Source organism: Cuculus canorus, chromosome 23 (assembly GCF_017976375.1).
Source record: "Cuculus canorus isolate bCucCan1 chromosome 23, bCucCan1.pri, whole genome shotgun sequence".
Taxonomy (NCBI): Eukaryota; Metazoa; Chordata; class Aves; order Cuculiformes; family Cuculidae; genus Cuculus; species Cuculus canorus.
Window position 1 is genome coordinate 7,404,210 of NC_071423.1, and position 27,946 is coordinate 7,432,155.

General features: G+C 49.1%; 1 protein-coding gene across 2 annotated transcripts in view; it reads left to right on the plus strand.

The window, feature by feature from the left end:
• Positions 1-27,946, plus strand: part of GRIK4 (glutamate ionotropic receptor kainate type subunit 4) — a 143,476-nt gene that overhangs the window by 75,293 nt on the left and 40,237 nt on the right. For both annotated transcript variants that reach the window (XR_008453417.1, XM_009569883.2), the window contains exons 5-8: positions 536-701; positions 6,615-6,793; positions 10,468-10,521; positions 23,971-24,132. Coding sequence is in view for 1 of the 2 variants with exons in the window: in XM_009569883.2 (XP_009568178.2) it covers positions 536-701; positions 6,615-6,793; positions 10,468-10,521; positions 23,971-24,132 (561 nt within the window). In the remaining variant the exon portion in view is untranslated. The remainder of the gene's footprint in view (positions 1-535; positions 702-6,614; positions 6,794-10,467; positions 10,522-23,970; positions 24,133-27,946) is intronic.

Consider the following 27,946-nt stretch of genomic DNA (forward strand, 5'->3'; position numbering starts at 1 on the left):
TCTTGTTCTTCCCTTTATCTCTCCTAATTACCCGATGACACATAGGTACTGCTGGCAGAGGTGGATTTGCAGCTCTTCATCCACCTCGGCACAGCGAAGGTGTGGGGATCTCGAGCATGGGCTGTGTGAGTCCCTGCCTGCCTGAAGGCACCCTCTGTATCTACCCAGGCAGTCAGACAAAATGAAGTGTAGGCCCGGCTACAATTATGCCCAAGCTAATTAGGTTGCACTCATCTGGAATGTTTTCCTGTGTTGTAATCACAGCCCCCGTTGCCTGTCTCTGAGTGGCTCAGCAAGACTTTTCCTGATCCACTCTTCCTCATGGCTTCTTGTTGCTGTGATAATTATTTCCCCCTGCTATTGCACAGCTCCCACCCTCCTCTCTTCACTCCAGTGATGCTTCTGCCATTTTATTGGGATATTTTGCTTTCTGCCTGCTGTGCATTTCATACCAAAGGTCCTTCATAAGAGATTTACTTCTTTTTATTTCTTTTTCCTCTTTAATTATGTTTCCTTTCCCTTCCTCCTCACTTAGGTTCCTCACTTCAAAGTGGCGCCAGAGGAGTTCCTGAAGCTGCAGCTCCAGCGGTTCACCACTCTCAACCTCCACCCCAGCAACACCGATATCAGCGTGGCCGTGGCAGGAATCCTGAATTTCTTTAACTGCACCACTGCCTGCCTCATCTGTGCCAAAGCTGAATGTAAGTTCTTGCCAGGCTGCGTTCGGCTGCCCCTCTGTGACTTCTGTTCCCTCTCCTCCTGCATATTTGGTGCCTGTTGGAGAAGGTCCCACTGGCAGCGTGTGAGAGCTGCCTCGCTGTTGCATCCCAGCATGTTTACATCACCTTGTTGTGGTGGCAAGGTCTCTTTTGTTGGTAGGAGATCAGAGCAGCCCAAAACAGCAGAGACCTGCGGGGTAGGTTTTCCACCTTCTTGCCCTGTGAAGGTGTTCGTAGTGTTTGTGAGAGGAGGAAAAGGGGATAGGGAGAGACTCGCCTGCCTTCTGTTTGACAATCTGAAGAGTGTTTTGCTTGCACAGATGGGGTTTTTAAATGAAAAAAAAAAAAAGAAAAAGGCTTCAGCTTGTTTGGAGATAATTTTAAGCAAGTAAAGCTTTTTGAAATATGTCTTTCCCAAACCCATGTGCAGTTTGCGGTCTAAAAGCGGGACTTGATTAATAGTCAATACGCTGCAGATCCTCTTGGGCTCTGCAGCCATACATCTGTTGGTAATTGTGCATCTGGATGCTGGAGCATTCACCTCGGGAAGACCGGATTCATCTCTGCATAACTCTCCTGCCACGGCAGGAAGAGGCTCCGCATCGTAGCGGTTGGAGAGTGGAAAGCGTGTCCTGCGCTTTTTAAGGTCAGCGTGTGGGTAGGCAGCTGGTGTGCAGTAGCCACGTCTGTTTTGTTTTTATTAGTCTGTATACAGGTTTGTTAGCGCTAGAGTTTGCCATACAGACAGTCTGTGGAGAAGGGATTTCAAAAGGCACGTGGGTCCAGTGAGAGCTTTGGGGATACTGGGAAGAGCTTCGCTGTCTCTGACCATGGGGCCGGGTACAAAGGAAAGTCAGCGTCCTTTCCAGCTAGCCCTGGGCAAGCCTCGCCCACCAGCTGTGTGTTGTGGCAAAGTCCTGCACAAGGATGGAGAGAATCAGTGTCTTTGCCTTTTGTTTTTTGCTTTATGTACCCTGAGGAGACCACATCCTCAACTGATCTTAGTCAGAAAATTGTTTTCAGTAAGCATGCTCAGATTCACCCCAGCAGAGGACCTGACCCAAAATTATGCAATTAAAATCATGCAAATGGTCTCCTACATTACTCACAGTGCTGGAATTTTTCATTGTCTAACCTTAAGCAAAAAGGAACAAAAAATAAAGGAAGGAAAGATAATTAGATTTCCTCACCTGCCGTGCAGCTCGCTCACAGCTCTGCCCTCACACTGCTGCCAGGCACGGGGCGCGCACACACATCAGCAGCCACCGCACATCCCTGCCCTTCTCCTCAGTTCTGTGCCAAAACATGCAGGTGCCTCCTGTTGAAATATTGATACCTCCCTGGTATTAATAATGATTCTTCATTTAACTGGATCAAAACCTTGGGAAGCGATTTACTTGCATTAAAATAACACACGTTTTAATTGAAACGGTCCCGTATATTTTACTCTGGTATTCCTGGATAACTCAATATTTAGGATGTGCAGTGTAACACAGGTCGTTCCCAAACCTACGGAAGGAGTCTGATGGGTGCCTTTCTTGCATCCTGCTCTTTGGGCTCGATGAGGACCTTCTCTGGACTAGGCTGGAAGCGCAGCGTGCTCTGACTATAACAGGGTGCAGAAAAGCCATAGTCCAGCATCATGCAAGAGCACAAGCCCTTGTTTTCCTTTAGGACAAGCAGAGCTCCTAAGCACAGTCCTTAAACAACTAACTCGAGGCACTTCAGGCTTTCAGAAGGTTCCCTGAAGGCAAATAAGGGGAGCATATGAGCTGTCTGCTCATCAGTGATCAAATCCTGTTTTGAGGGATGTTGTTATTAAGATCCCAGGAGAGAAAGTCGTAGCAGTTTTGGTTTAAGTAGAAGACTTCGTGATGGGACTCCTGGGTCCTATCCCGTCGGGCTCATACCATCACTGGAAGGAGTCGCATCCTTTCTCTGGGGCCGATTGCAATTTCTGGCAGAAGGAGAAAATGACCCTCAAAGTCGTAGACTTAGGCCAGCGTAAGGGTAATGCAATGGTGAGTAGAATGAGGTTATGTGACTCAGTTTCTCTGTGGTGTGGAATAAGTAGCATGTTTAATTGCTCTGAAGACCTCATATGGAAGGCTTTGTGTGGTTTCACAGAAACCTTAACCCAAAAAGGCGGCCACAGGCATTCACAGCTCCTGTGAATGCTCTGATTATCAGAGGGGAGGAAATAACACCCATTGCTTAGAAAGGGAGACCAGGCCACTGAGCGTGTGCGGCCTAGGGCCTCGGGAAGGTGTTTGAAGAAAAGCTGTTGGGTGCACAAGCAAGGCTGGATGATGGGAATTGCCATTTCTCTTCCTGACTGTCAGGGTCAAAGATTGTACCAGCACAAACCATAAATTGAACTGCTGGTCCCCTGAGCCTTGGTCAGCCAAGCTTGGAGAGAAGGAGCTCATGTCCTTCTCCGCAGTAGCCTTACAGGTAAGAGCAGTAAATGGGTGTGGGAGCCACAAAAGCCTCCAGGTCCTGCCTTTCCTGCTTCCCAAGGGTATTTCCTGCCAGCAGGCTGTAAGTTGTGCCAGGTACTCTGGAGGGGAGGTATCTGCAGAGAGGTTGAGGGTGGGCTACTCCTACCAGCTCCAGATGTTTGTCTAAGAAAAGGAAAAATAAAATAAGTGAGGTCAGGACTTCCCCCTGGTCATCTCAAACCCATGACCTGCCCGTCCGCGTGCCCCGTGGGACTGTTCAAACACTACGTGTCTGATACAGCCATGACCTGCCTGTCCGCGTGCCCCGTGGGACTGTTCAAACACTACGTGTCTGATACAGTGCGGTTGGTCCTCACTTTAGTACTTCAAAGTTGCCAGGAGGGGTCTTACAAGCCCTCGCTCATGTTCAGTCTGCTGAGCAGCCTTCTGAAGTGCCAGTCTGTCAGCAGCGGCGGCATCTCACATCCTCTCCTCATCAAACAAAGGGGAATCTCTTCAGATAATAGAGACTTCCCTTCACACGACAAGATGAGCTGCAAGCAGGAGGCCTGATGAGGCTACAGGTAGGATCTAACACGCTGGAAATAATAACTGCCTCGAGCCAGAGATGGAGATCAAACACTGCATTTTTTCCCTGGTCCTAATTCCTCCTCTCTGTGCCTGATGTGCTTTGGAAACTGAGCAGCTGGGCTCTTCCTTCCAGGGTGGCTCTTGTACCTGGGCTTACACCCCTGTGGGCTGGAGGAAAAAGCAGCAACGACGGTGCTAATGTGATCAGCAAAGAGCAAAATGAAGATGAAGCTGAGGGTCTGGTGTGAACCATAAACTCATCGCAGTTGGCAGAGGGATGCTCTCCGGTTTGCAAGATGAACTTGCAGCTGAGGTATACAACCTTTGGCATTAAGGAGCAGGATATAGTTTTATTTCTGCAGGAAATGAAACAGAAAAGGGACATTTCCAAGGGAGACGGTTGAAGATTTCACTCCACACCCCTGCCTTTCGATGAATTTCTGTCCCCTTGAAAGCCAAGTTGTGGTGTAAATCTGGGCTTCTCCCACAAACGGGTGGTGTGCTGCGCAGCACAGCATTCCCTTTTCCTTCAGGTATGTCCAAAACTGAGTGTGGTGGGGCTGCGAACTCTGGGAGCGCTCCATACCGACTGCAGTGCAAGCATTCCCTGCTGCCAGCCTGTGCTTCGTTGTGGTGTTTGCACCGGAACCATCTCCAAGAGGAGAAGTGGGATAGGATGAGTGGAAATGGCCCAAAATTGTGCCAGCAGAGGTTTAAATTGGATATTAGGAAAAACGTCTTTGCCGAAAGCAGTGAAGCACTGACAGAGCTGCCCAGGGCAGTGGTGGAGTCTCCATCTCTGGAGAGGTTCAAAGAATGTTTAGAATGTTTCTCAGGACTGTTTCTTGCAGCAGCTGTCTGCTGCCTTGGAGATGTAGAACAAAGTGTAAATAAACCTTGCAGGGATCAAATGGGAGGCTTGGGTGAAATTCACTGTTCACTTGGGCTAGCACACAAAAAAATATTCAGGTGAGGTCTAGTCCATGTATCCGCTAGACAGGGTGGATTCACTGTCTACTGAGAAAGCAAAGGAAGCTGATGTGGTCCAGGCAAGTCCTGGCTGTGGATGTATTTGTAGTCTCTTGCTGAGTTTCTGCCTCTACTCAGAGAAAAAGTAAAGAGGCAAATGCATTGTGAAGAGCTCAATGCAAACTTTGCTGGCTGAAAAACTCTCACTGTGAATGAGAGGCTCCTCATCTTGGATGTATCCTTTTTAATGCACTGCATCGTTACCGTTGTGAAGTGCTGGGAGTCCTTGAAAGCAGCATGCTCTGAGCTGATCACATCGCGTTGTATCGCTTCTCCATTCCCTGACCTTCTGGTGAATGAGTGTTTTCATGCAGTCAGAAGTGCAGTCAGGTTAAGGTCAGAGCTCTGCCTTGAGGGCGGGTTTTGCCCGTCTGCCGGCTGGGATGTGATCCTGCTGCTAGTTCTGTTGTGTTTCCTTCAGTTCAGCTTTCCCTCTTCTTTAGGATTGCCGTTCTGTAGGGATGGGATGTGTGACCACGCTAGCTGTCGGTGTCGTGCTAATGACTACATCTGGTGGTCTCTCTGCTCAATCAGACTTGACAGGAGGTTATTTCCTGAGGATACTCAGCAGCTGGATAGAGGAGGCAGACTCGTATCAAATATGCTTTCTTGACAATAGCAGCTGCAGACAGAGCTTTGACGTCTTATTAGACATCAGGGAAGCTGTGTTGGAAGGAGCCTTTGCAGTGATCCAGCTGCAGGAAGAAACTTCAATCCAAAGTGCCAAAGGCAATAGGGCACAAGTCCAGGGAAGCTGGAAATCCTGCATGTGGGTGCCCACTAATTATTGCTTCTTTTCTTTGGCCCCATCTGAAGGGAGAGCCTGTCCTTCAGACCTCCTGGGGAAGGCAAAGGTATCGTAGAACGTCCTGAGTTGGAAGGAACCCACAAGGATCATCGAGTCCAACTCTTCTCCCTGCCCCGGACAACCCCAACATTCAAGTTGTGTGTCTGAGAGCATTAGCCAAATGCTTCTGGGATGTTGTCAGGCCTGGTGCAATGACTGCTTCCCATGGCTGATGCTGTGCTGGGGCACTGGAGGGGCTCAGTGTGGGCACAGAGGAGGCAGAAAGAGGGAGGAGGGCTTTGACATGGAGATTGAAGGTGGGTCTCCAAACACCTTGCCCATGGTTTGAGCCACTGGACTGTGAACGTTGTCCTGCTTTAGTCTCTGATTTCCCCATAAAGCACCAAATATGCTGGTTGGTTTGTTTTATTATTGGGTTCTGTGTTGCTGTAGGAATCCCCAGTCCACAATTAATTCTGCAGTGTGCTAGGACCTTACTCACAGCTTTTTTTATGTAGTCCTAATGTGTATTCTTGCAATGATCTCTGCTTTGTCTGACTCTCAGCAGAGCTTTTCATCCCCAGGGACACGTGTCCTTGGAAGATTTCAGCTCCTCATCAGAGTGCTCCAAGATCTCCATAGCGTCAGGTTGTGCCTTGCAGGGCACTTGGTTTGGGAGCTCTTAGTGCAAAGGCTCAGGAGGAGGAATCGTCCTCCAGCAATCAGCAATAACCAGACAACCCCGTGTGCAGGAAAATAATGGAGAACTTGTCTGGACTCTGGAGTCCTGAGCAAATTTGTATCAGCGATCTTATCTTTTCTCAAGAGGCCTTTAGGGAACTTTTTGTCTGGAGAACAGCTGGAATAACTCTTATCATTTTCCCCAAGCCTATGCCTGTGCTGCGGCCCCAAATCCTTTCCTTTGCAGCACAGACACAGGACTGCAATGCTTCCCACCGGGGATGATCATGGGCCACGGGTGAAGTATTATTTGAACCAATCATAACATTTAAAGTTATCAGGTTTTTTTCTCTGTTTTATTTGCAGGCCTTTTAAATCTGGAGAAGCTGCTTCGACAGTTCCTCATTTCCAAGGACACGCTCTCAGTTCGGATGCTGGATGACAGCCGGGATCCTACCCCTCTCCTAAAAGAGATCCGAGATGACAAAACAGCCACCATCATCGTACATGCCAACGCTTCCATGTCTCATACCATTCTGCAGAAGGTGAGCGTCTCTTAAGTGTCACAGCTGTAAATGCTGCTGCTTCCACTGAACAAGACGGGGCGAGCGCTCCGTGAGCACACACACGCGGGTGTTATATGGTAATGGAATGGAAAAACCCCTGCAGCAACACTGGAAATGGTCTCTGCTGAGAGGGGAATTGCCACTGATGGAGTTTCTGGGGAAAATAATTTCCTCTCTCTTTCCAGGGGTATATGTGTAGAAGCAATGGTTTAATTGCTCTGAGCTGATGCGTTTTGCTTTCTAGAAGTGGTGGCTGCTTGTGGCTCCTGTTGCCATCACACAGCCGTGGACGGCTGATTAAGGCTTGGAAATTACTTAATCAGCGCAATAGCTTTTCTTTTTATTTTTTTTTTCTCTGAGTATATCTCTAATTTTTTGCTTCCTTTTTTATTTTTTTATTAACAGATTTTATTTTAGTCGTGTTTCTTTTAAATAGTCTCTTGCTGCAGTTTTTAGCATTTGTTTTGATAGTCTGCTTCAAAATTGAGCAGAGGCTCCAGATGGAGCCTGAAGTTGTGTAGAGTTTCCCACATCCTGGAAGGAATGAGAAGTACTTTCCTGAATGGAGGCAGGATCCATGCAATGGGGTTCCCCTTGGCTGTTGGTGCAGGCGTTACAGACGGTGTCCAGGCTGTGATATCAGGGAGTCAGTCGTCCAAAGGCCTTGACATTCATCCTTGAAGACAGCCAGCAGAAACTAATGACTCCTAGAATCGTTATGGTTGGAAAAGACCTCTAGGATCATCCAGTCCAACTGTCAGCCCAGCACCACCGTGCCTGCTAAACAATGACCCAAAGTGCCACATCTGCACTGTTTTCGAACCACTCCAGGGATGGAGACTCCACCGCAGCCCTCGGCAGCCTCTGCCAGTGCTGCACCACTCTGTCAGTAAAGAATTCTTTCCTAATATCTGACCTAAACCTGCCTTGACACAACTTGAGGCCATTTGCTCTCATCCTATTGCTTGTTACTCGGGAGATGAGACCAGCACCCACCTCACCACAACCTCCTTTAAGGTAGACGTAGAGGGCTGTAAGGTCTCCCCTCAGCTTCTTCTTCTCAAGGCTGAACAGTCCCAGTTCCCTCAGCTGCTCCTCATAAGACCTGTTCTCCAGACCCTTCCCCAGCCTCACTGCCCTCCTCTGGATGCACTCCAGCCCCTCAGTATCATTCTTGTACCATTAGAGCTGTTTTTAATATTCCTCACCCGCCTCTCCTAAAGATTTTCCATTTCACTGGTTGCAGTTTTGCAGTTCTGAATAGACAGGACTTGGTGGTCTTTTGAGTCCCCTCTGTGCAGGGTGAGTGTGTGCATGTGGTTGAGTTCTGCTTTTCCTCCTGGTCCCCGTTGCTGCCGCGTGGCTGCTGAGGGCTGTCCCCCTCCTCTGTTGCTATAGTGACATCCCACAGGCTCACGGTAGCACTCTCCGGGCACCCGCAGTCTCCCTTCCCAGCTCGAGCATCCTTCTACCACCACTGATAAAGATGTCAGAGATTGCCACCATTTTTCAGCAGTTCAGTAAAACCTAATGTAGTCTTCCCGGCTAGAGGATTGTAGGAATGGAAGGTAATAAATAATGAGCTTTTGATCTGGCGACTTCTTGCAGCTTGGGAGGCTGGGAAGTATTTTCTTTATAGAGGTGCAGCCAGAACAGGGAGCGAGGATGTGATGAGCGAGTAGGTTCATCCTTGGCCCCTGCCCACAGGCCACTAAAAGCATGAAAAATGCACTATTGGTTTGGAAGTGCCTTGAGTCAGACTAGTCTCAGGAGACCAGTCCTGGCCTCTGACAATGAGAGAAATTCCAATTTCCCATCTCTTCCCCTCCACATATGGACTGGAGACACATGGTTGCTTCGTCGATTAGCAGCCTGTCCCCGCCGTCCACCTGCCAGTGGGCACATTAAATGGATGGGAGCGATGCTCGCAGGAAGCGCTTTGTTGCTCACTTTGATTTTCTGCCCTTGAGATCAAACGCACTGACTTCAAAGCGGGTCAGAGGCAGAGCTGACATTATCACTGTCCCCAGGAAGGGAGAAGAGAGGGGAAATGGGTGCCAGGTTTTATTGTGTAGGGGCTTAAAAATGAGGCAGCTGTCTGGAAAGCTGGCAGAGAGGCAGGTCGGCAGCCTCCAGTTGCGATGCTCTTTTGGTTAAATGACTTTGCTGTGTCCCTTTTGCCACCTGTGCAAGGGACAGGGTGACAATGTGCAACCAAAGGGCCGGAAACAGCCAGATCTCAGACACCGTCAACCCTCTCTGGGCAGCTTTCCCTGCTGCCCGTGCCCACTCCCACTGCAATGGTGGTGGCTTCGGTTTTGTACAGAAATAGGAAAAGAAAAGGCAAAAATAAGAAGAGGTGCAATCTAAGCCTCATCTTCCTTGCATCTTTCCTTCACTCACTCTTTTGTTGCCATCTTTCAGCTTCCTCGGGGAGACGGGGAAGGGATGCCTTTGGTCCTTCCCTCCCTGCCTCCAGTTCCTCATTGTGGTCTGAGGTGATGGGAAAACCTCTTTGCCAAGGTCCGGAAGCATGATTTGAGACCAGCTGTGCTTGGCAGTGAAACATAGCCTTTCAGGAGGATCTGCAGATTAATCCCCCACTTTCCTGAGCATCTGTTCCCACAATGAACTACTTGCATACTGAAAATTTTGAATTTTGGAAAAGGACTTTGATGATCTGGTCTGTGGTCTCCAGAACAGATCATCCCGTGATAAAATCTGTGTCCTCACTGCGTCTCCGTACACTTTTGCCCTCTTTTTTCTATTTCTGTGGCAGTCACAACCCTGTCTAAATTCTGCAGGGCAGCCTGAGTTACCAGGTTTCATTCATGCTAATGAAGTTGTGGGACTGGAGCCCAAACTGGACTGATACATGTGGGAAAATCACCACTGGGATGACTGTCCTGTTTCTGTAACTCCAGAAGAGCTTATTCTGCTTTTCTGTCTGCATCATGGTGTTTGTAGTGAAAGAAAACAAGCCCTCAGCTCTCTCAATGTCTGCTTGACCTCTTTATGTTCAAAAAGATGTTGATGGTTCAACAGGAGAAAAGCAACATCTGTTTACAAAGCAGCAAACCTCAGCCAGCCTCGCGTTCCTCCAGATTCAAGGATCTCTCCATGCCAAGGGTCTTTGGAGACCATGGGCTGGGGTTGCAGGACCCTGCCTTGCCTTGCGATCATTGCCTTTAGGGGTGCAGAAGCTTTTACTTCCAATGATTGTCTTTCTTCCAAATTGTCCTTGGCTGGATATGCACACAGGGTGGGATCATGTGCAGAAATCCATGAATGTCACCTTGCACCAGGTCACAGAGGGAGCAGGGGTGGTCACAGGGGTCTGGAGCTGCAGCCCATGCAGCTTTGGATGGTTTCTCTATGCCACGCAGCCTCTCTGCAGGCGCTTTCTCGGTGCTGTCGCGGAGAGGACACCTCGGAGCTAGGCTCAGTCCTGCTGAAAAATTGGTTCCCCAGACTTTAATTTCACAGGTCAAATTGTGTGGCTGTGTCCCACCCTTCCCCACCTGCAGGAAGACAGCAGCGCGTGCACAGAGCGATAAGAATGAAAAAGCAAATGTGGCCCAGTTTCTGCCTTGCCGGAGTGGAGATTGAAGATTGTCAGGCTCTGGTCTAATCTCCTTTCCTCTCCTTCACAGGCAGCTGAACTGGGAATGGCGTCTGCCTATTACACGTATATCTTCACTAATCTGGTAAGACGTTTTTCTCGGCTTTTCTCCCATGTGCGTGTAGAGTCATGTTAATGGGAGCTGATCTCCCTGGCCCGTGGGAGCGCTGGGAAGAGCCACGTGTGTGCAGAGCGGAGGATTCGAGGGGGAAGGAGGCAAGGAGGGGTGTCCCCCTGCAAACCTGAGCATCAGTCAGGGAAAGTCTTAGAAAATCATAGCATGTCCTGAACTGGAAGGGGACCTACAAGGCTCATCCAGTCCAGGTCCTGTCCCTGCACAGGAAAACCCCAGCATTCACACCGTGGGGCTGACGGTGTGTTGGCCAAATGCTTCTGGAATATTGTCAGGCTTAGAGCTGTGACTGCTTCCCTGGGAGCTGTTCCAGTGCTCCACCATCCTCTGGGAGAAGAACCTTTTCCTAATATCCAACCTAACCCGCCCGTGGCATCTTCCTGGCATTCCCTCGGGTCCAGAGAGAAGAGCTCAGTGCCTGCTCCTCCTCCTCCCCTTGTGAGAAAGCTGCAGAGCACGATGAGGTCTCCTTTCAGTCTTCTCTTGCCCAGGCTGAACAGACCAAATGACTTCAGCTGCTCCTCATATGGCTTCAGAGGTGAAGCCCAACGGGTGCCCAGAGCACCGATCAGTCCCGTGCAGCTGCCAAAGGCAGCATCTACAGGCAGTGCAGCCGGAGATGGTGCCATGAGATATGTGGGTCTTTGAGAAGCACCAGCAGCTGAGTGGTTCCCGATCAAGGGCTCGGGAGGGTTACACAGGAGGTGTCAGCCCTTTATCCCATTCCCTGTGCCGGGAGAAGGACAGGCTGTGCTGAGATGTGTGCGCAGAGCGGTGGTGCTTTTCTGCTGTGCCTCTGAGAGTGGCTGTGTGAGACAAAGGAAGGATGGTGCCATAAACGTTGAGAGGCAGAGCGGGGCGTATCTTCAGCATGGCCCCTGGTGGTTTGGCTTTATAGCTACTAATAACATTAATGGGGGAATCGTGTGGTTAAATCCCCAAGTACTGTGCTAAACAAGGAGTAATGGGCTTAGGCAGCAACAGGGGGAAACCCAAAATAAACATCAGAGCAACATCTCTTGCTGCAGCAGCTCTGAGGCTCTTGAACAGACTGCCAGGCGGTGTGGGGAAAATGTGACCACCAGGAGACCAGATCCCTACTTACTAATGCTGGTGTGGGGGTGATGGAAACCTGAGTGCAGCAGGATGGGCTGGATGATTAAGTGGAGGTGCCTTCCAACCCTAAATGATACTCATATTCTCTAATTTCTATTAATATTTATGCCAAGGTGTGTGTGCCAGGAAAGCCGAGAGCTGAATCACGCTTTGTGTTTGGGTGGGAGACAGACGGGAACGGATGGAGCCAAACGTGTAGGCAGGAGAGCTGGAGTAGAGAGGAGGAGGGGTAAGGAGTGAAATGCAGGGGTAATCGAGATGGGGAATGGAAATGGGATGGGGAGAGGAGATGTCGGAAAAGAGAAAAATGCAATAAAATAGGAAAAGTCACGAGCTTCTCACCTGAACTAAGAGCATCCTGATTCCTGCTCAGTGCTGAATCCATAGGTTCTAATTTTTCTTAATATAAGTCCAGCAAGAACAAGCTTCACTGCTCCTGCTTATCCCCATGCTAGCGATCGTCACTGGGCATGGGAGCAAAAGGATGTATCTGGAGAGGGGATGTGGTGGGGTTAGGATCAGTGATGAACCCTCTGGGAAGGGCTGCACCCCTGTGGCGTGAAGTTCATTTGTTTTGAGGTAGTGGTTGCTGCTCTGTGGACTCTCACCCCGCCCAGTGCCAGCCCCAAGTCAGAGTGGTGCTGCGCTGGTGCAGCTGGTGAGGAACGGTGGCCGCTCCACTAGATCTTGCTCACAATGCTAAACCACTCCAGTCGTTTCCCAGTCTCAGCAAGCAGTTTTCCTGCTGCCTTCTGGTCTCCATAATTATTTCTTGTTCCACTTCCCATCCCTGTGAACCCTGGGACTATTCAGGGATGATGCTTGAGCTACAGAAATCACTACAAAAATAAAGCTCCCCACTGCCACCGGCCTGGTTTTGAGCATGGGTGTGACTAAGCATTGGCTTGAAGTCAAGAGGCGAGATTCCTCTTCGAAACCCGTTTGTTTAGTGTGTTATGCAGTTATGGCAGGTGAGAAAGAAATGAGTTCTGTTGCCATTCACTCTCGCAGGATATGAATCCATTCACTCAGGCTATTTTACCACTTTGTCTGAAAGACGAGCCCTCGGCAGAACTAACTGGAGTTTTGGCAGCGACTGTTAAAGAAAGGTGACATCGGGCAAAATCTGGGCAGATGGAAGAGATGTTTAAGGAAATTAGTAATATTTAAATGGGGATGAGAGATGGGAGTGAGCAATTTAGACTAATAAATCTGGAGGGATTATCAAGCTCCTAATGAACCCTCTGAGGTTTTGCAATCACTGCCTAATAGAAAAGATAAAATCAGAGTGAACTGCTGTCGAGGGGAGCAAGCAGAAAGGTGGCTTTAAATGGAGGGGAGAACCCATTAGAAGGGGAATAGACAGTCTGTGTAGCACTAAGGTACTCGGAGATGAAAAAATATTTCAGATAAATAAGAGAAAAGGGGATAAAATGCTAAATTAAACACCTGCCCTGCAGCACTAGAGGGGAATTCTGTTCCTGTCGTCTAGCATTAATTGTATTTAATAAGCACATCCCAGCCGACAGCTAGTTGTGTGTTGCAGCTCTCCTCTCTGTGGAGCATTAGGTGGAGGCAAGTTCCTGCAGCTCCCCTGCTGCTGGTCCACGGGGAGAGCGATTCGGGGTGATGGCTCCTCCGTAGCCAGCCTGATGACTGCAGATAGCGCCAGCATCGCTGCTGTCGTTCAGCAGGGAGGCAGAGCAGGACGGGAAAGCAGATGCCAGCCTTTGGCAGGAGATTGCGGGAGCAAATGAGGAGGAAGCCCTCGGCCCCAATGCATTTCCATCGGAGCCGAGCCGAGCAACCTGATGTAAAAATATCCATGGGCTAATTTACTGTGTGCGAATTCATTATCAGCTTCCTTCAGCCAGCTCGAGGGGCCCTTTTTGTCAGCAACAGAAGCGCAACAAATTTTCCAGGAGTCTTAATGAAACTTGCAGAATGGAGCAGCTCTGTTGCATTTCTCTTCCCCACGTCCATTGCATGCGTACGGGGCACTCATGGCAGCTGAGCACCCTTCTGTCCTCAGTCCCCTTGCAGAAAATGTCAATCTGACCCAAGTTTCTTCATGGCATCTCTACATAAACTCCCTTGCTCTGAGGCTGGGAGGGTGATGAATGGCAAACGGTGACCCAAGGGGCAGCTGCCCCCTGCACTGTGGTTTGTGCTGAGCTGAGAGGTGCTCCTCATCCCTTCCCCGCTCTCCATCAGGACACAGGGTTTCTGTATATAATAGAATCATAGAATGGTTTGTGTTGGAAGCGACCACGAAGGTCATCCGGTCCTACCCCCTGCAGTGAGCAAGGACATCTTCAACTGGATCAGATTGCTCAGCTTATGACCATGTAAGGGGATGATGATGTACTCCATAATCATAGTAACAGCAGTAGTAGTAGTAGTAATAGTACTAATAATGCCAGCCCATAAATAGAGCATTGCAAACAGGCTGTTGTGCATGGAAAAGAATATTCCTTCTAGTGCTGGAAGTCCTTGAAGTCAGCAGCACAGAGCAGGAGGGATGTTGGATGCCTCCAAAATCCTGTACTGCAATTAATTCTTTTAGCTTGTTAATTCTGTGTAGCTCGTTGTTGGTTTTGTCTTCTTTTCTTTTCCCCTCTTCTCTTTTTTTTTTTTTTTTAACAAAACGTATGGCCCTCAGGCTGGGTTTAAATTTGAAAACATTTATCAATGAGATTAGATGGAAATAATTGAAACAATTAAAATTATTATTGTAAGAAGGAAGGTGTAAAGGAGTTTTACTGGTGTCTAGAGTCAGCTGGTCTATTTGCTGGATGTAGTTTTGTTCCCTGACAATATTGTGCGGAGGTGTTCTTGCTGATAAAACAGCTGCCGTATTCAATTTCCAGAGACCAGATAAATCAGTTTTGGTTTGTTTTTCTGCCGGCTGTTTTTTTCCTTCGTTGTTTAGTGATTTATAAAGAGGTTCGTCTTCATACAGGGTGAGGTTTTCAAGGCTTAATCGTCGCTCTGGGTGCCCCGTTGGAATTGGAGGGTAAAATAGTGTCCAGATCACGCAGACAGCGTCACAGGCTTTGTTGTTAGAGTAGAACAATAGAATCATAGAATGGTTTGGGTTGGAAGGGTCCTGAAAGCCCATTCAGTCCCACCCCTGCCATGGGCAGGGACACCTCCCACTGGATCAGGGGCTCTGAGCCCCATCCAACCTGGCCTGGAACCCCTCCAGGGATGGGGCAGCCACCACTGCTCTGGGCACCCTGGGCCAGGGCCTCCCCACCCTCACAGGAAAGCATTTCTCCTTAAGAGCTCATCTCAATCTCCCTTCTTTTAGCTGAAAACCATTCCCCTTGGTCCTATACTGCATTCCCCAATCCAGAGCCCCTCCCCAGTTTTCCTGGAGCCCCTTTCAGTGCTGGAAGCTGCTCTAAGGTCTCCCTGGAGCCTTCTCTTCTCCAGGCTGGACAACCCCAACTCTCTCAGCTTGTTCTTGTATGGAAGGTGTTCTATCTCTCAGATCATCTCGGCGGCCTCCTCTGGACAGTAACGTTCTTTGGAAGGAGGGAATGATATAAGTACAGCAGAGCAAAGGTGGACTACAGCTGAGTGTTTGAGCAGGACTGTGGAGCTTGGGTTTTTAGTCCTGCTGCTTTGTGAAATTGCCTTCTCCTGGTGAAATGACCTTCTCTTTCTGTCTAGTTCTGCAGCATGAGCTCCACCAGGGGCCATGGTGTTTGGCCTCACTGCACCCTCGCTTTCCCTTTTGACCCTGCACAGGTGAAGAACACGGACTCTTTCATTATACTTTGACAAATTTTGCCCTGCAATCCAACCAGCCTTCCTAATTCCCAGTAGCTGATGCAACCCTTTTTGTAGAACCCAGATCATTCCCTGGATTTATGGCTCATATTTTCAGTGGCATGCGGTAGCAGGGCAAACAAATCAGGTTTCTGCAAGGATGCCAAAGCAATTTCTCCTCATTCCAGTTAGCGTGAGGAAAGGAGGATTTAGACGAAGCAATAACTGTACCTGCCTGCTTTTTGCTGCTCATGCTACTTTACCTGTCTTGGGTCTTCTTTATGCACTGCTCAAGTCTATCCTGTGCTTGATTTCCAGTTGCTGAGTAAATCGTTCTCTCAGATACAGCCCAAGCCCTTTGCTGTGAGAGCAAACCTCTCTCTTTTCCTCTGCCCTCATGCTGTCATGTTGTATTTGTCTTTCAGACTTTCTACCTCTTGTTTTCCAGGAACTGTGCTGTTCACGTCCCAACATTAGCACTTGACTTCTTTGCAGATTTGTCACTTTTCAGACCTCAGGCTCCCTGCAGAGAAGTTGAACTAAATTGCTTTTACCAAGGATGTGGGCAATGTATTTTCCTAAAGTGCTTTCGTTTGAAGAGCAGCCTCCAAAACTTAATAGCGCGCCTTGGATGAGGAGGTAAAATACCCATCCTTGCTAGCATATGCCACACTCTGATGCTTTTGTGATGCATCAACTTTGTAGGAGCAACTAGAATTTTTAGGACAGTTCCCCTAAATCGTCCTGAGTGCATGCAATCATAGAATCGTTAGGTTGGAAATGATCTTTGAGACCATAGAGTCCAACTGTACCCATACACTACTAAGCCATGTTTAAATACCTCCAGGGATGGTGACTTAACCATCTCCCTGGACAGCCTCTTCCAGTGCCCAAGAACCCTTTTCAGTGAAGATTTTTTTCCTGATATTTAATCTGAACCTTCCCCTGGTGCAATTTGAGGCAATTTCCTCTCAGAATGGTTCCTTAAGATCACAGTTCCTCTTTAACTGCGTGAATGACCCAATAACAGTGCCTTGCGTAGATTTCCCACAACCACTTCCCTACTCAAAAGGCCACAATTTGTTGCTGTGATGACTTTCTTTCTTCCAGACAGATTGATTTTTACATGTGGCCCATTATAAACTTATTGACTCTGTCAATAGTTTATTTATAAACCGAGCCTTTCAAGAAAACCATAAAGCACTTAACATAATGTTGTCCACTTTAGTAAATAAATAAATGAATGTGTTAGAGGAGCTTAGGAATGATTATCAGACTTGACAGCTCAGTCCTGAGGGCAACAGGATCCAAAGAGGCAAAGGCAGGTATTTTCTCCACTGCCACATCCAATAGAGGAGGTCCAGAGGACTCTGGGGAGGAATTGGTCACTGTGACAGATTGTGGAGAGCTAGGGGCCAAATGCCCCAGTCACGCAACGCGTGTGCAGCCAGTAGTGACGCTGGGTGGTGGTCCCTGGTGTGCCTCTGTTATGGAGGAGGATGGGAGATGCCACCCGTCCCCTGGGAGAGTCACTCCCTTAAATCTGTGGTTTGTATCCTCTGTTGATCTGCGTGCTTTTCTTTCTTCTACCCTTGCTGCTGTTAACGATCTCCAGCAGTACAAGAGGGTTGGGGGGGGAACATCAGTGGCACAGGTGCCTCAAAGTCTTTTCAGGCTCCTTGTGAGGAATCTATCTTTCAGCCGTTTGTTTAGGTGCCCCAGAGGAAGAGTAAGCCTTCTGCTTCCCTTCGCTGTCAGTGAGTCACGCTCCAGGCTCGACACGTTGCTCATGCCTGAACTGTGAGACCTGGGCTAACTGGAGAGTTGTGGCACCAGATCCATTTGCTGTAGGTGGGACCAGTATGGCACCTTCTGCCCCTTTGGACAACGCCTATAGTCCTGCCACCCATGGCTTGAGGAGAGACTCCCTAGGGAGAGCTTTGCCTGAGGAACAAAGAGCTGAGATTCTTTATCTCCTCTGGTTGACCCTAAAAAAGGTGAGTAATGACGCAGGTTGGCACCCAGTGGTGTCAGCGGCGAAGTCACTAGGGCTGTGCTGACTCTGCACTCGCTGGAGCTTTGGCTCCTGCATAAAATCTGCCAGGCAATCTCAGCGTGGAAGCTCTGTCTTTGGAGTGTGACAGCTGTTCCAAGCACCACAGACTCTTGAAATGGAAGTTTTGCCAGAGTGAGGGCTTAATAATAGAGAAATGGAAGCCTTGGACCTATATTCTCCTTCCCATCCCACATAAAAATAGAGAAGGAACAGTACAGCATGTTCTGGATCCACGGTGAGCACGTGCTGGGTGTAAATCAGCTTTTGCTGCTGTCAGAGGGCCGGATCCTTGGCTGGGATGGAGGGGAGCGAGGTAAGTGCTGAGCTTACAGCACCAGGAGATTGCATGTGTGTTTGTGATGAGGTGAGGTTTTGCAGGGCCTGGAAAGGTCTTAGAGTCACTAAAAATGAAACGAGCCCATCTTTATACTTGTCTCCAGTGTGCAGGTGGCCACTGTCTCCCTGCTTCCCGGGTGATTTAGGTTATTAAAAATGTGATAAGAATCAAGTCAGGGAGCGAGGTTCTGTGCACACAAATGGGATGCAGAACAATATCACCAGCTAAATCGATAAAGCTGGAAGCAGCTCAATAGCTGGTGCAGAGCGCTGAATAGCAAACTGGCCGTCTCGCCAGGTGAACAATTACCAGGAGCCACTCGCTGAAGTGAGAACGCGGTGTGGCTGTGCAGGGGAGTCGCGAGGGTTTGCAGCTCCACACCTTATAAAATATTTGATGGTCAGGCTGTTATGACACTAATAATCCCTTGCTTGATTGTCCCTTTCCACGTAGAAGTCCCCATCCTCTTCCCAGACTTGGGAGAAGAGGGTGTGATAGGTGGCAGCGGGGCCAGTAGTGAGGGTCATCACCTGTGGGGTCTGCTTTAGTCCAGGTGTGCGTTGCTTGGGTGCAGATTTGAGAGGATATTTCATTGGTTACATCCTTGGGTGCAAATCCTGGCTTTGATGCTTTGTGTCGTAAGGCGTATTAGAATCCTAGAATTGTTAAGGTTGGAAAAGACCTCTAAGCTCATCCCATCCAACCATCAGCCCAAGACCACTGTGCTGAATAAATCACTTCCGAAAGTGCCACATCTACACAGTTTTTGAACCCCTCCAGGGATGGAGACTCCACCTCTGCCCAATATCCAATCTAAACCTCCCCTGGTGCAACTTGAGGCCATGTTGTTAATCCATATCTCTCACAGGCTGAGCCGTGCTGTCAGGTGTTTAATTGCTCGCTAATATTTGCTCTGTGCCTCAGTTTCCTCCTCTCTGTTGTGGGCATAATAATTTCTTGGCAGGAGTCCCCATGGGGCAAGGCAGTTGGGATTTCATATTTCAGCATGGCACTGTGCTGTGACAACACGAGGAACATCATGTTGCTGCTGTAGTGAAACGGGAAGGGTGGTTTCTATCAGAAACCCACCAGTGTGTTGCAGGAGCCCAATTGCTGGTGCTAAGGTGGGAGAGGGCCGAGTCCCAGTTGGGATTGGTTGGTACTCAACTGGAACACTGGAGACCGGAGACTTGACTATAAATGGGTATAAATTGGAAAGGGACAGATTTAGACTAGATATAGGGAGAGATTTCTTCCCTGTGAGGGCGGGGAGGCCCTGGCCCAGGGTGCCCAGAGCAGTGGTGGCTGCCCCATCCCTGGAGGGGTTCCAGGCCAGGTTGGATGGGGCTTGGAGCCCCTGATCCAGTGGGAGGTGTCCCTGCCCGTGGCAGGGGGGTTGGAAATAGATGATCTTTGAGGTCCATTCCAACCCAAACCATTCTATGATCCTATGACACGTTTCACCTCATGGGTTTCTGTTCCTAATGGAGACTATCGCCCGTAAATCTCCCGATCGTAACTCACAGCTAGCAACACCAGAAAATCCAAGATCATGGGTTTAAAATCATGAATTATAGAGCTAGGCTGTGTGGCTTTTATTAGCCAAAATCCTCCAATGATCTAAATGTTCGGGTCACTCCACAGGCTTTGTCTGCTGTAAAGTGAGAACACAGGTTGAGTGCCGCGCGAAGCACACAAACCCGCAAGTGACTTCATCCTCTAATAACTCCTCCAGTGCTGTCTCCCAGGGAACCCCTTTGTATTCAATTAGCTAATGTGTGCCTAGCACTTGGAAAATATAGAGTGCCATAGAATTGCTAAGTGTTGTTATTTAACAGCACATATTTAGTGGTTGCAGCCCCGGAGTAGAAGTCAGAAAACCTACACTGTAATTGCCTGGTGCTGCTGCAGAATTTGCTGTGGTTTGAGCAAAGCCTGGGATTTTTCTTCTGTAAAAGTTCATTAATATTGGTTACAGACCCTCAGGGCCTGCTTCTTCTGAGAGCTCATGAAAAAGAATATTGACTCTTGGTGGGTGCATTAAAAAACAGACTGAAAAGAGAGGTGAGAGTTCATGCAGCCGGAAATGGTGCATCTGGAATTAGCCTTGGCATGAGTTTTTGTGGTCTTCTCTGCACCTCAGGTTGCACTGGTTGGCATAGTGGAGCTGGACTGAGATGGAGGGCAAAGTGCTGGTCAGCTATTGTGATGATTCTAATGTAAGGAGGGAAAAAAATCATTGGCAGTGGAATAGGAGGTAATGGGGAAGACACTTGCACAAATGTCTTTGGTTTGCACCCTCTTATGTTCACCTGATACCTTTATCTTGGTTACAAAACTGTATTGGCACCGATGGTGGAGGCTAGGAGAAGGCTCACCGAGGCTTCGGGTCCTCTTTTAAAGAGGATCTGCTGACAAGTCTGAGATATTTTCCTGATGGCTCCCTGCTCTTATTGTGTTGGAAAGCGATTTCCAGCCTGTAAAAGCACCAGCCAGCGCTGTGGATAAGGAAGAGTAACTACATGAGGAGAGGCAGCAGGTAAACCGCCCTGTGGGAGCACTAGCCCCACCAGCTTGGTCGGGCGGTCCAGGCAAGGCCAGGTACTGAGGTCATACCAAGACGTGCTTGGATTGTTTATCTTTTTTTCCTAGCTTAGGTAAGACCCAGCTTCAGAACGTCTCAATGACAAATCCTTGTCTGACACCGAATTCCTGTGCATCTGCTACAGAACCACTCACATGTCTGAACGTCGGTTCTCAAATCAGAACGGGGTTTCTCTACTTCAGTCCTGATCTTTGGAAAGGGAAATGTATTCACACTTGCACGCAAACACATGACAAGAGGAGCCATCTGAGATCATCTCCAAGAGCGGGGTTTTCCACCCGTTCTCCTGACTGCACTTGCCTCTTGCCAGGCAGCATCTCTGCTCTCGTGAGACCTCGCCTGAGGCTCCTCATCCAGCTCTGGAGTCCTCAGCACAGGAAGGACAGGGATCTGTTGGAGCGAGTCCAGAGGAGGCCACAAAGACAATCTGAGGGCTGTAGCACCTCTCATATGAGGACAAGTGGAGAGAATTGGGGTTGTTCAGCCTGGAAAAGGCTGCAGGGAGACCTTAGAGCAGCTTCCAGGACTGAAAGGGGCTCCAGGAAAGCTGGGGAGGGGCTCTGGATCAGGGAGTGCAGGGAGGGGATGAGGTGGGGAATGATTTGAAGCTGAAAGAGGGGAGATTGAGATGAGTTCTTGGGGAGAATGGTTTTGCTGTGAGGGTGGGGAGGCCCTGGCCCAGGGTGCCCAGAGCAGTGGTGGCTGCCCCATCCCTGGAGGGGTTCCAGGCCAGGTTGGATGGGGCTTGGAGCCCCTGATCCAGTGGGAGGTGTCTCTGCCCATGGCAGGGGGTGGGACTGGATGGGCTTTGAGGTCCCTTCCCACCCAAACCATTCCATGATTCTGTGATCAGAGGCTCAGCCGTTGCTCACAGTCGGGAAGGCAGGGTGGGAGGTAGGACCAAGGCTGCCTGATGGAGAGTTGAGCTCTGGAAATCGGCTGAGTGGTGCAGGCCATGAATGGCAAATGAGTTTGTGTTTGCAAAACGTGGGTTTGGAAATGTCAAGCCTGGGGAATGACTGTGTAGGAAAGTTAAAAAACAAATAGGGGTGGAAGCTGAGCCAGCAGCTACTGGAGTATCGGGATGCTCTCACAGCTTTGCCCTCCGTAGCAAGCCTGACCTTACCAAATCTCTCTTATCCCATTGCAAATGGAGTGTGTCCCCCAAGGATGGTTTATCTCCATCTCACTGCATAGGCAGCTCATGGCTCATTTACTTGTTTCTGACCTGGGTCCGCAAAACGCCTTTGTGCACGTCTGACGGAAAAACATTTAAAGGCAGAGGGTTGGAGCTGGAGCAGAGGGAAGGGAGAAGGAGCAGCGTAGAGAAAGGGTCATGTACAGGCCCCGCAATCCCCATGTGTTACAGAGGGGGATGCTTTCTGAGCGTGACAGCCACAGAAATGGGGTTTTCTGCAGCTGGAGGCTTGCCTGGAAAAAGATGGATATAGGCAGCATTGGCTGTAGAAAAAGGCCAGAGGTTGCAGTGCCCAGCCACCGCTAATGGAGCTGGGAAAAGCTGCTGTTAACATTTGAACCAGAGCAAATTGTTGACTCCGTGGGGAGCACGGTCTGGTCTGCCTGCGATCCCTTTGTCACAGCTGCCTCCATCCCGGGTGAGCTGCGGGAATTGCCACAGGGAAAGTGGGTGATGCAGGCGGGGGTCCCTCCCGAAACTGTGCAGAGAGCCGAGCTGAGGACAGGGATAACGCCATCCCTCAGCCAGCCCGAGCAGACCACCTGTGGGATTGGCCTGGTGACTGTGGCAAATCGCACCTGTGCCTCAGTTTCCCCCATGTGAATTGAGACTGATAGGGCTGGAGCACCTCTACTATGATGACAAACTGAGAGAGTTGGGATTGTTCAGCCTGGAGAAAGAGAAGGCTCCAGGGAGACCTTAGAGCAGCTTCCAGTGCTGAAAGGGGCTCCAGGAAAGCTGCGGAGGGGCTCTTCAGTAATGATTTAAAGCTGAAAGAGGGCAGATTGAGATGAGATCTTAGGCAGAAATGTTTTGCTGTTGAGGTGGGGAGGCCCTGGCCCAGGGTGCCCAGAGCAGTGGTGGCTGCCCCATCCCTGGAGGGGTTCCAGGCCAGGTTGGATGGGGTTTGGAGCCCCTGATCCAGTGGGAGGTGTCCCTGCCCATGGCGGGGGGTTGGAACTGGATGGGCTTTGAGGTCCCTTCCAACCCAAACTATTCTATGGTTCTGTCACCCAGGAATTGCTAATTTAAGGGGCATAACGTAATGAATCTGTGAGGACCTGAGTAACCTCAAAAGCTTAGAAATGTTTGCAGTGGAGAAAAGGTGTAATAAATAAAGGCATTGATTTCAGCTGCCTTGAGGTTGGGGCAGTCTGGCCTTAGACAAGCCTGGCAGTTCTGGTACATAACAGCCCTTTTTTTCTTTGCTATCATAAGCCAAGAGGGCAGTCAGGCACCTGCTCCGGTTGTACCTCATGCAATTTGCCTCCTGGCTCTGGCTCGAGGTTGGTTCCGCAGGGGCTCAACATCTCTCCTGCTGCTCTGCCTGCATCCAGGATCTCCTCAGGCTCAGCTCCTCGCTAGCCATCTGCCCTCGTTGTGTGGGTTGACAGGATGCTGTGGGTAAATGGATAACCTGTCAGGGAGGCGGGAGGATAATATCATTCAAATGAATCAATAGTTCACAGGCAATTTCATGTTATCTAGCGTTAATGCCTTTGTGTCCAAAATGCACTTAATCCTGTGTCTGATCACACTCTCGTGGGAGTTTGCCGTGCTGGAATAGTCTTGTAACTCTATGTTTTGGAGATTTACAGACATTGTTCCTACGTGCATGCATACGCAGGAAGGAGAAAAAATGACTTAACTCATGGAGATCTCAGAGTCTGCAGAGCCAAAAGGCATTTGTATTAGTGATGGAAGGGAATGGGTATCCAGCAGTTTCTGAAACCATCACCCCCACCTTCTCACTCCATTTTAGCAATTAGCAAAAGAGAAATTAGTGAGGAAGGCACCATTATTTCCTGCTAATAGGACAAGGAGGGCTGAACTCTTCCCCAGGAAACTGGCTTTGTCATGTAACTGCTTCCACTGACATGAGGAGCAAAACAGAGCTCTCTCTTTTTGCTTTAATTTCTTTTTATACAGTCACTTTTATCCATTTTACCACTTTTTCTCTTCAGAAATGCAAAAGGATGAGCCCCACAGTCAAAGCACATTCCTCCCCTCCACAGGGGCGTTAGGATGTCCCATAATTGGCATCTTCTGGTACCTGATGGCACCACGTTGCAGGGCAGGATTGCCCTAGGGGAAGGAACTGCTTTCATGTAACAGTTTTAGCTTTGCATCACTGAATTGGATATGGTGGTGGTAGAACAGCTTCACTCAGCAGATAACGTTGGTCACCCAGGCTGGGGTCTAATTCGGGGTGCTCTCAAAGGAAATTAAAGATAATAAAGAAGTTTGAGTGGTTGAAATGTTTGGTGCCTGTTCTCTTCCCTAATCCCACTTTCTGTTTTGGGCTGCTTTAGGAGTTTTCGCTCCAGCACCTGGACAGTCTGCTGGATGACCGAGTCAACATCCTGGGATTTTCCATTTTCAACCAGTCTCATGCTTTCTTCCAAGAGTTTGTCCAGAGCCTCAACCAGTCCTGGCAGGAGAACTGTGACCACGCTCCTTTTACCGGGCCAGCCGTAAGTAAAATTCATTCCCATCGCTCACAGCCTCCCTGAGCCAAAAGCTGCTGTAGACCATCAGCAGAACCTCATGGAAAGAGCTGCAGGCTGGTCCTGAGCAAACATTGCAAATATGGTGTGAAGACCATGCAGAGATAGAAACTCTGGTCTCAAATGTATTGATACATGGTATTGACTGTTATTTAATCCAGGTGACCCCTGTGCTAAAGAGCTCTGGAACAGCACCAGGCTGCTGCGGTACTGCTGGCCTTGGATTGGCATTTGTGGTTGTTGGTCTTGGGTGCACGGTGGTCCAGGAGTAAGAAGGATGAACCAGAGAGTTAAGTAATCAGGAGAGGACGTGGGGTGTTAGGCTGTGACTTACAGGGGAGCCTCCTAATCTGGAGAATACTAAAGTGATCCTGGAAGCCTGTGGTCACCCAAAAGGGCCCTGGTGAGCCACCTGGGTGTCAAACTTTGGAAGGCTTGTCAGTGCTCGGATGGCTGTACAACTTCAAATTCAAGCCTAATCTTAATTTGAATTATATTTATATGTGAGTGCAGAGGATGATGCAGCCCTGATTCCGAGTCTCCCTCATGAAATGTGTCCCTCTGTATTTTACCTTTAGGAAACTGGCTTGTGGGAGAGGGACTCTGGATGCAAATAGCATAGGAAGGGCTGGGCTCGGGGCTGTGTTACAGCATCCTCTAACATCTCCCTGAGGAGCGTGCAGATCAGCGCCAAAATCTTCCGTAGGGCCTTTTCATAACCGGGAAGGTTTGCAAAGCAGATTTGCCAAATCAGGGATGCAGGGAGCTGGGGGAGGAGAGAAAGAGAAAATGCCATCAGTGCAACCCTTTGCGTTTTTCATGAAGCAGAGCCCCCTTGACAAGCCAAGGCAGCTGAGTGCTGCTGGAAACCTCCTCATTATCACTACAAAGGGATCTTAAGCAAGCAAAATAAGGAGCTTTCTGCCCTTTGTGTCCACATCCTATTGGCTTGAGGGGGAGCTCAGGCCATGGTTAGTGCATGCCTGGGTCCATCCTGCTCTCAGTCCTCCTGCACAGAGGCAGCTGCAGTGAGCTTGTTCCTGCCCTGCTACATCTCTCTGGGATTGCTACCAGGAACCTTCCTATTTGGATGGCAGTTGCGGGGATTTTTTGAAGGCATCAAAAACAAATGTCCATCTGATAGTACAAACAGAAGACAGTAGGAACAGGAGCGGAGCAGCTGTGATGGGGAAAGAACAGATCTCATTGTGCCTCTCACCCTGTGTTGTCTTGAAGAACCAGCAGATTCTGTAGGTGGGAGGATGCTGCCCCATTGCAGCGTGGTTTGTTTTAAAGAGTGAACGAGTTCAGAGCTGCGTGGAGCTGTTTGGTTTGCAAGCCTGAGCCTAAATCACCCATCAGTGTATTATTAAGCCAGCTGGATGCTCCTTTCGTTCATTCATAAAGCGTAATCAGCCATACAGCAGGCTTCCTCCCGGGCCAGGGAGGACACGGGGCTTGGCCACGCTGCATCGCCCTGATCTAAACTGCTCCAGCCCTGCTCTTATTAGGAGACATTCCCTCCTTAGAGGACATTCCCAGGGGTTTCAGTGCCTTCCCTGGCTCCTGCTGTGTGGCTGCTCTTGGCTGTGCCGAGTAGCTCCCGTTCTGCCTGCTGGTGGCCAACTGCTCAGAGGAACTGTGATTGTTGGTATATAAATAGGGAATTTAGACATGGAAGCAAAGTGAATTCTGTTATATCGGAGTCAAAGAACGTACAGCACAGTTGGAAAAACGGATTCAGTTCTCCTCAATCCTAGTGTAGAATCTTAGCCAAAAGGTGATTTCTTTCTGATGGTGGGAAAGTTTACTCTTATGTTCATAGCAAGGCTCCCATCACCCATGTGCCTCATCCCAGATGATGAGAAAAGGGCTTTGCCCTGGGAAGTGAAAATACAGAGCAGAGGTGAAATATTGCCTGACAGGGCACGTTTCCTCTCTTGTGCAAAGGAAATCCAGCAACATTTTGCCATGCACTATGTCTGCCCTTGGACATCTGGCAGGTCTCATCTCCTGGAGAGCATCTCTCTGTGTAAGAAATTCCCCTTTTAGGGCTGGGAAGCAGATATCTCGTGGGATGGCTCATACTAAAAACAGAAGAGGAAGCCCAACAGCTGGAAGTGACAGGAGGGAGGTTTCCTGTGAGCTGCAAAATCCCAGGGCTTTCTTGCTAGAGCTGAGAAAGCATCTGAGGAAGGAGGAGGGAGCTGCTTGCTCTAATGCCATTCTCATTAATCACATTGCAAAGAAAGGAAATCAGAGAAAATCATTCAAATTACAGATGGCTAGATTAGGTAATTAGAATTTAGGCTAAAACAGATGTTTGTAATTAAGTGTTTATGTCATTGAATAAAATCCAGATTGTAAAGTCTATTGCACAGGGTTTTAATGGTTTTAATTCTCTGTGTTATGTTTGGGGGCAAAGATACAGATGATAATGTTTTAGGAAGAAAAGAGAAAAAGAAAAAAACATGGCAAAATGCAGATTTGCCCGACCCGGTCATATTTCCCTGCAGATCAGTTTAAACATGGCCTTCACATGGCAGATATCTAAATAGAAACCAAAGTGAGATCTTCCATTCAACTATGCTTAACATGCTGGTGATCTGGTGTTGGGAGGAGGGTGTGCTGCATCAAGCAAGGAGCTGTAGGTAGCACCTCGCGAGGTGCAGGGCATCCTTGGGCAAGGACATCTCCCACTGGATAATCCAACCTGGCCTTGAACACCTCCAGGGATGGGGGAGCCACCACTGCTCTGGGCAACCATTTATTCCTGAGATCTAAATCTCCCTTCTTTTAGCTTTAAACCATCCCCCCTCATCCTATCCCTGTGTTCCTTGATCAAGAGCCCCTTCCTAGCTCTCCTGGGGCCCCTTTCAGTACTGAGCACCCTTTAAGTACATCAAGTGGCAATTTTTATCAGCAGACTTCCCTGTGACCCACAAACCTGCGAGTGAAGGACCACTCCTGAGCTTAGCAAGCCTTTCAGCCTGTCTTGGAGCTCTTATGTTGCAGAGATGGTACAAAACCATCAGGGATCTGCTCAAACCTGGCAATGCACGCAAGGAAGAGAATCAATTTGTTAGCAGGCAAATTGGCTTTTTGTGACAGAGTGACAAAGCTGGGGTTTAAAATAGGAACATAAAAGTAGTGAGAGATTTTAAAGGCGACATGAAGAAAGTTGAGGCAATGTACACGAGAGCAGTGACAGATCTCCCCTGCTGCATCTGCCTGGAGGAAGCTAAAAGATGCTGTGTCCAGCTCTTTCGACTCCCCTGCTGAAGGTTATGGCCCCAACAGATGTGAGGCTGTGTGGCTGCTCTGCATCTGTTCAAGTGCGAAGTCAAGCAGCTCCGTTTAACACACCAGAGTGGATGTGCTGAAGTGACCCAGTGCTGCTCTGAACTTGCTGGGCTGTAGGAGGCAGCTGGAAGCACTGAGCTTGTGTTATTACCTCCAAGTTAACCTTGCAAGGAGACATTCCCCTACCTGTGAAAGCCAGAGAGACAAAGAATCCAGAAGAGCTGCTGCATTCCACTGCCATTGTAATTGTGAATGGTTTCCTCCACACAGTGTGCACCCCAACTTACCTGACTGTGTTGGAGATGGTTTATTGGTGTTATTGAGTGAACAGAGGCAGAGCGAGATGGGCATTAGGTGGTACAGGGCAGCAGAGCAAACGCTGCCGTGGGTTGGGATGAGAGGCAAAAGGGAGAGCAGCAGTGCTGCTGGGGGTGATGGAGCAGGATTGAATCATAAAGCCGTTAAGGTTGGAAAAGAC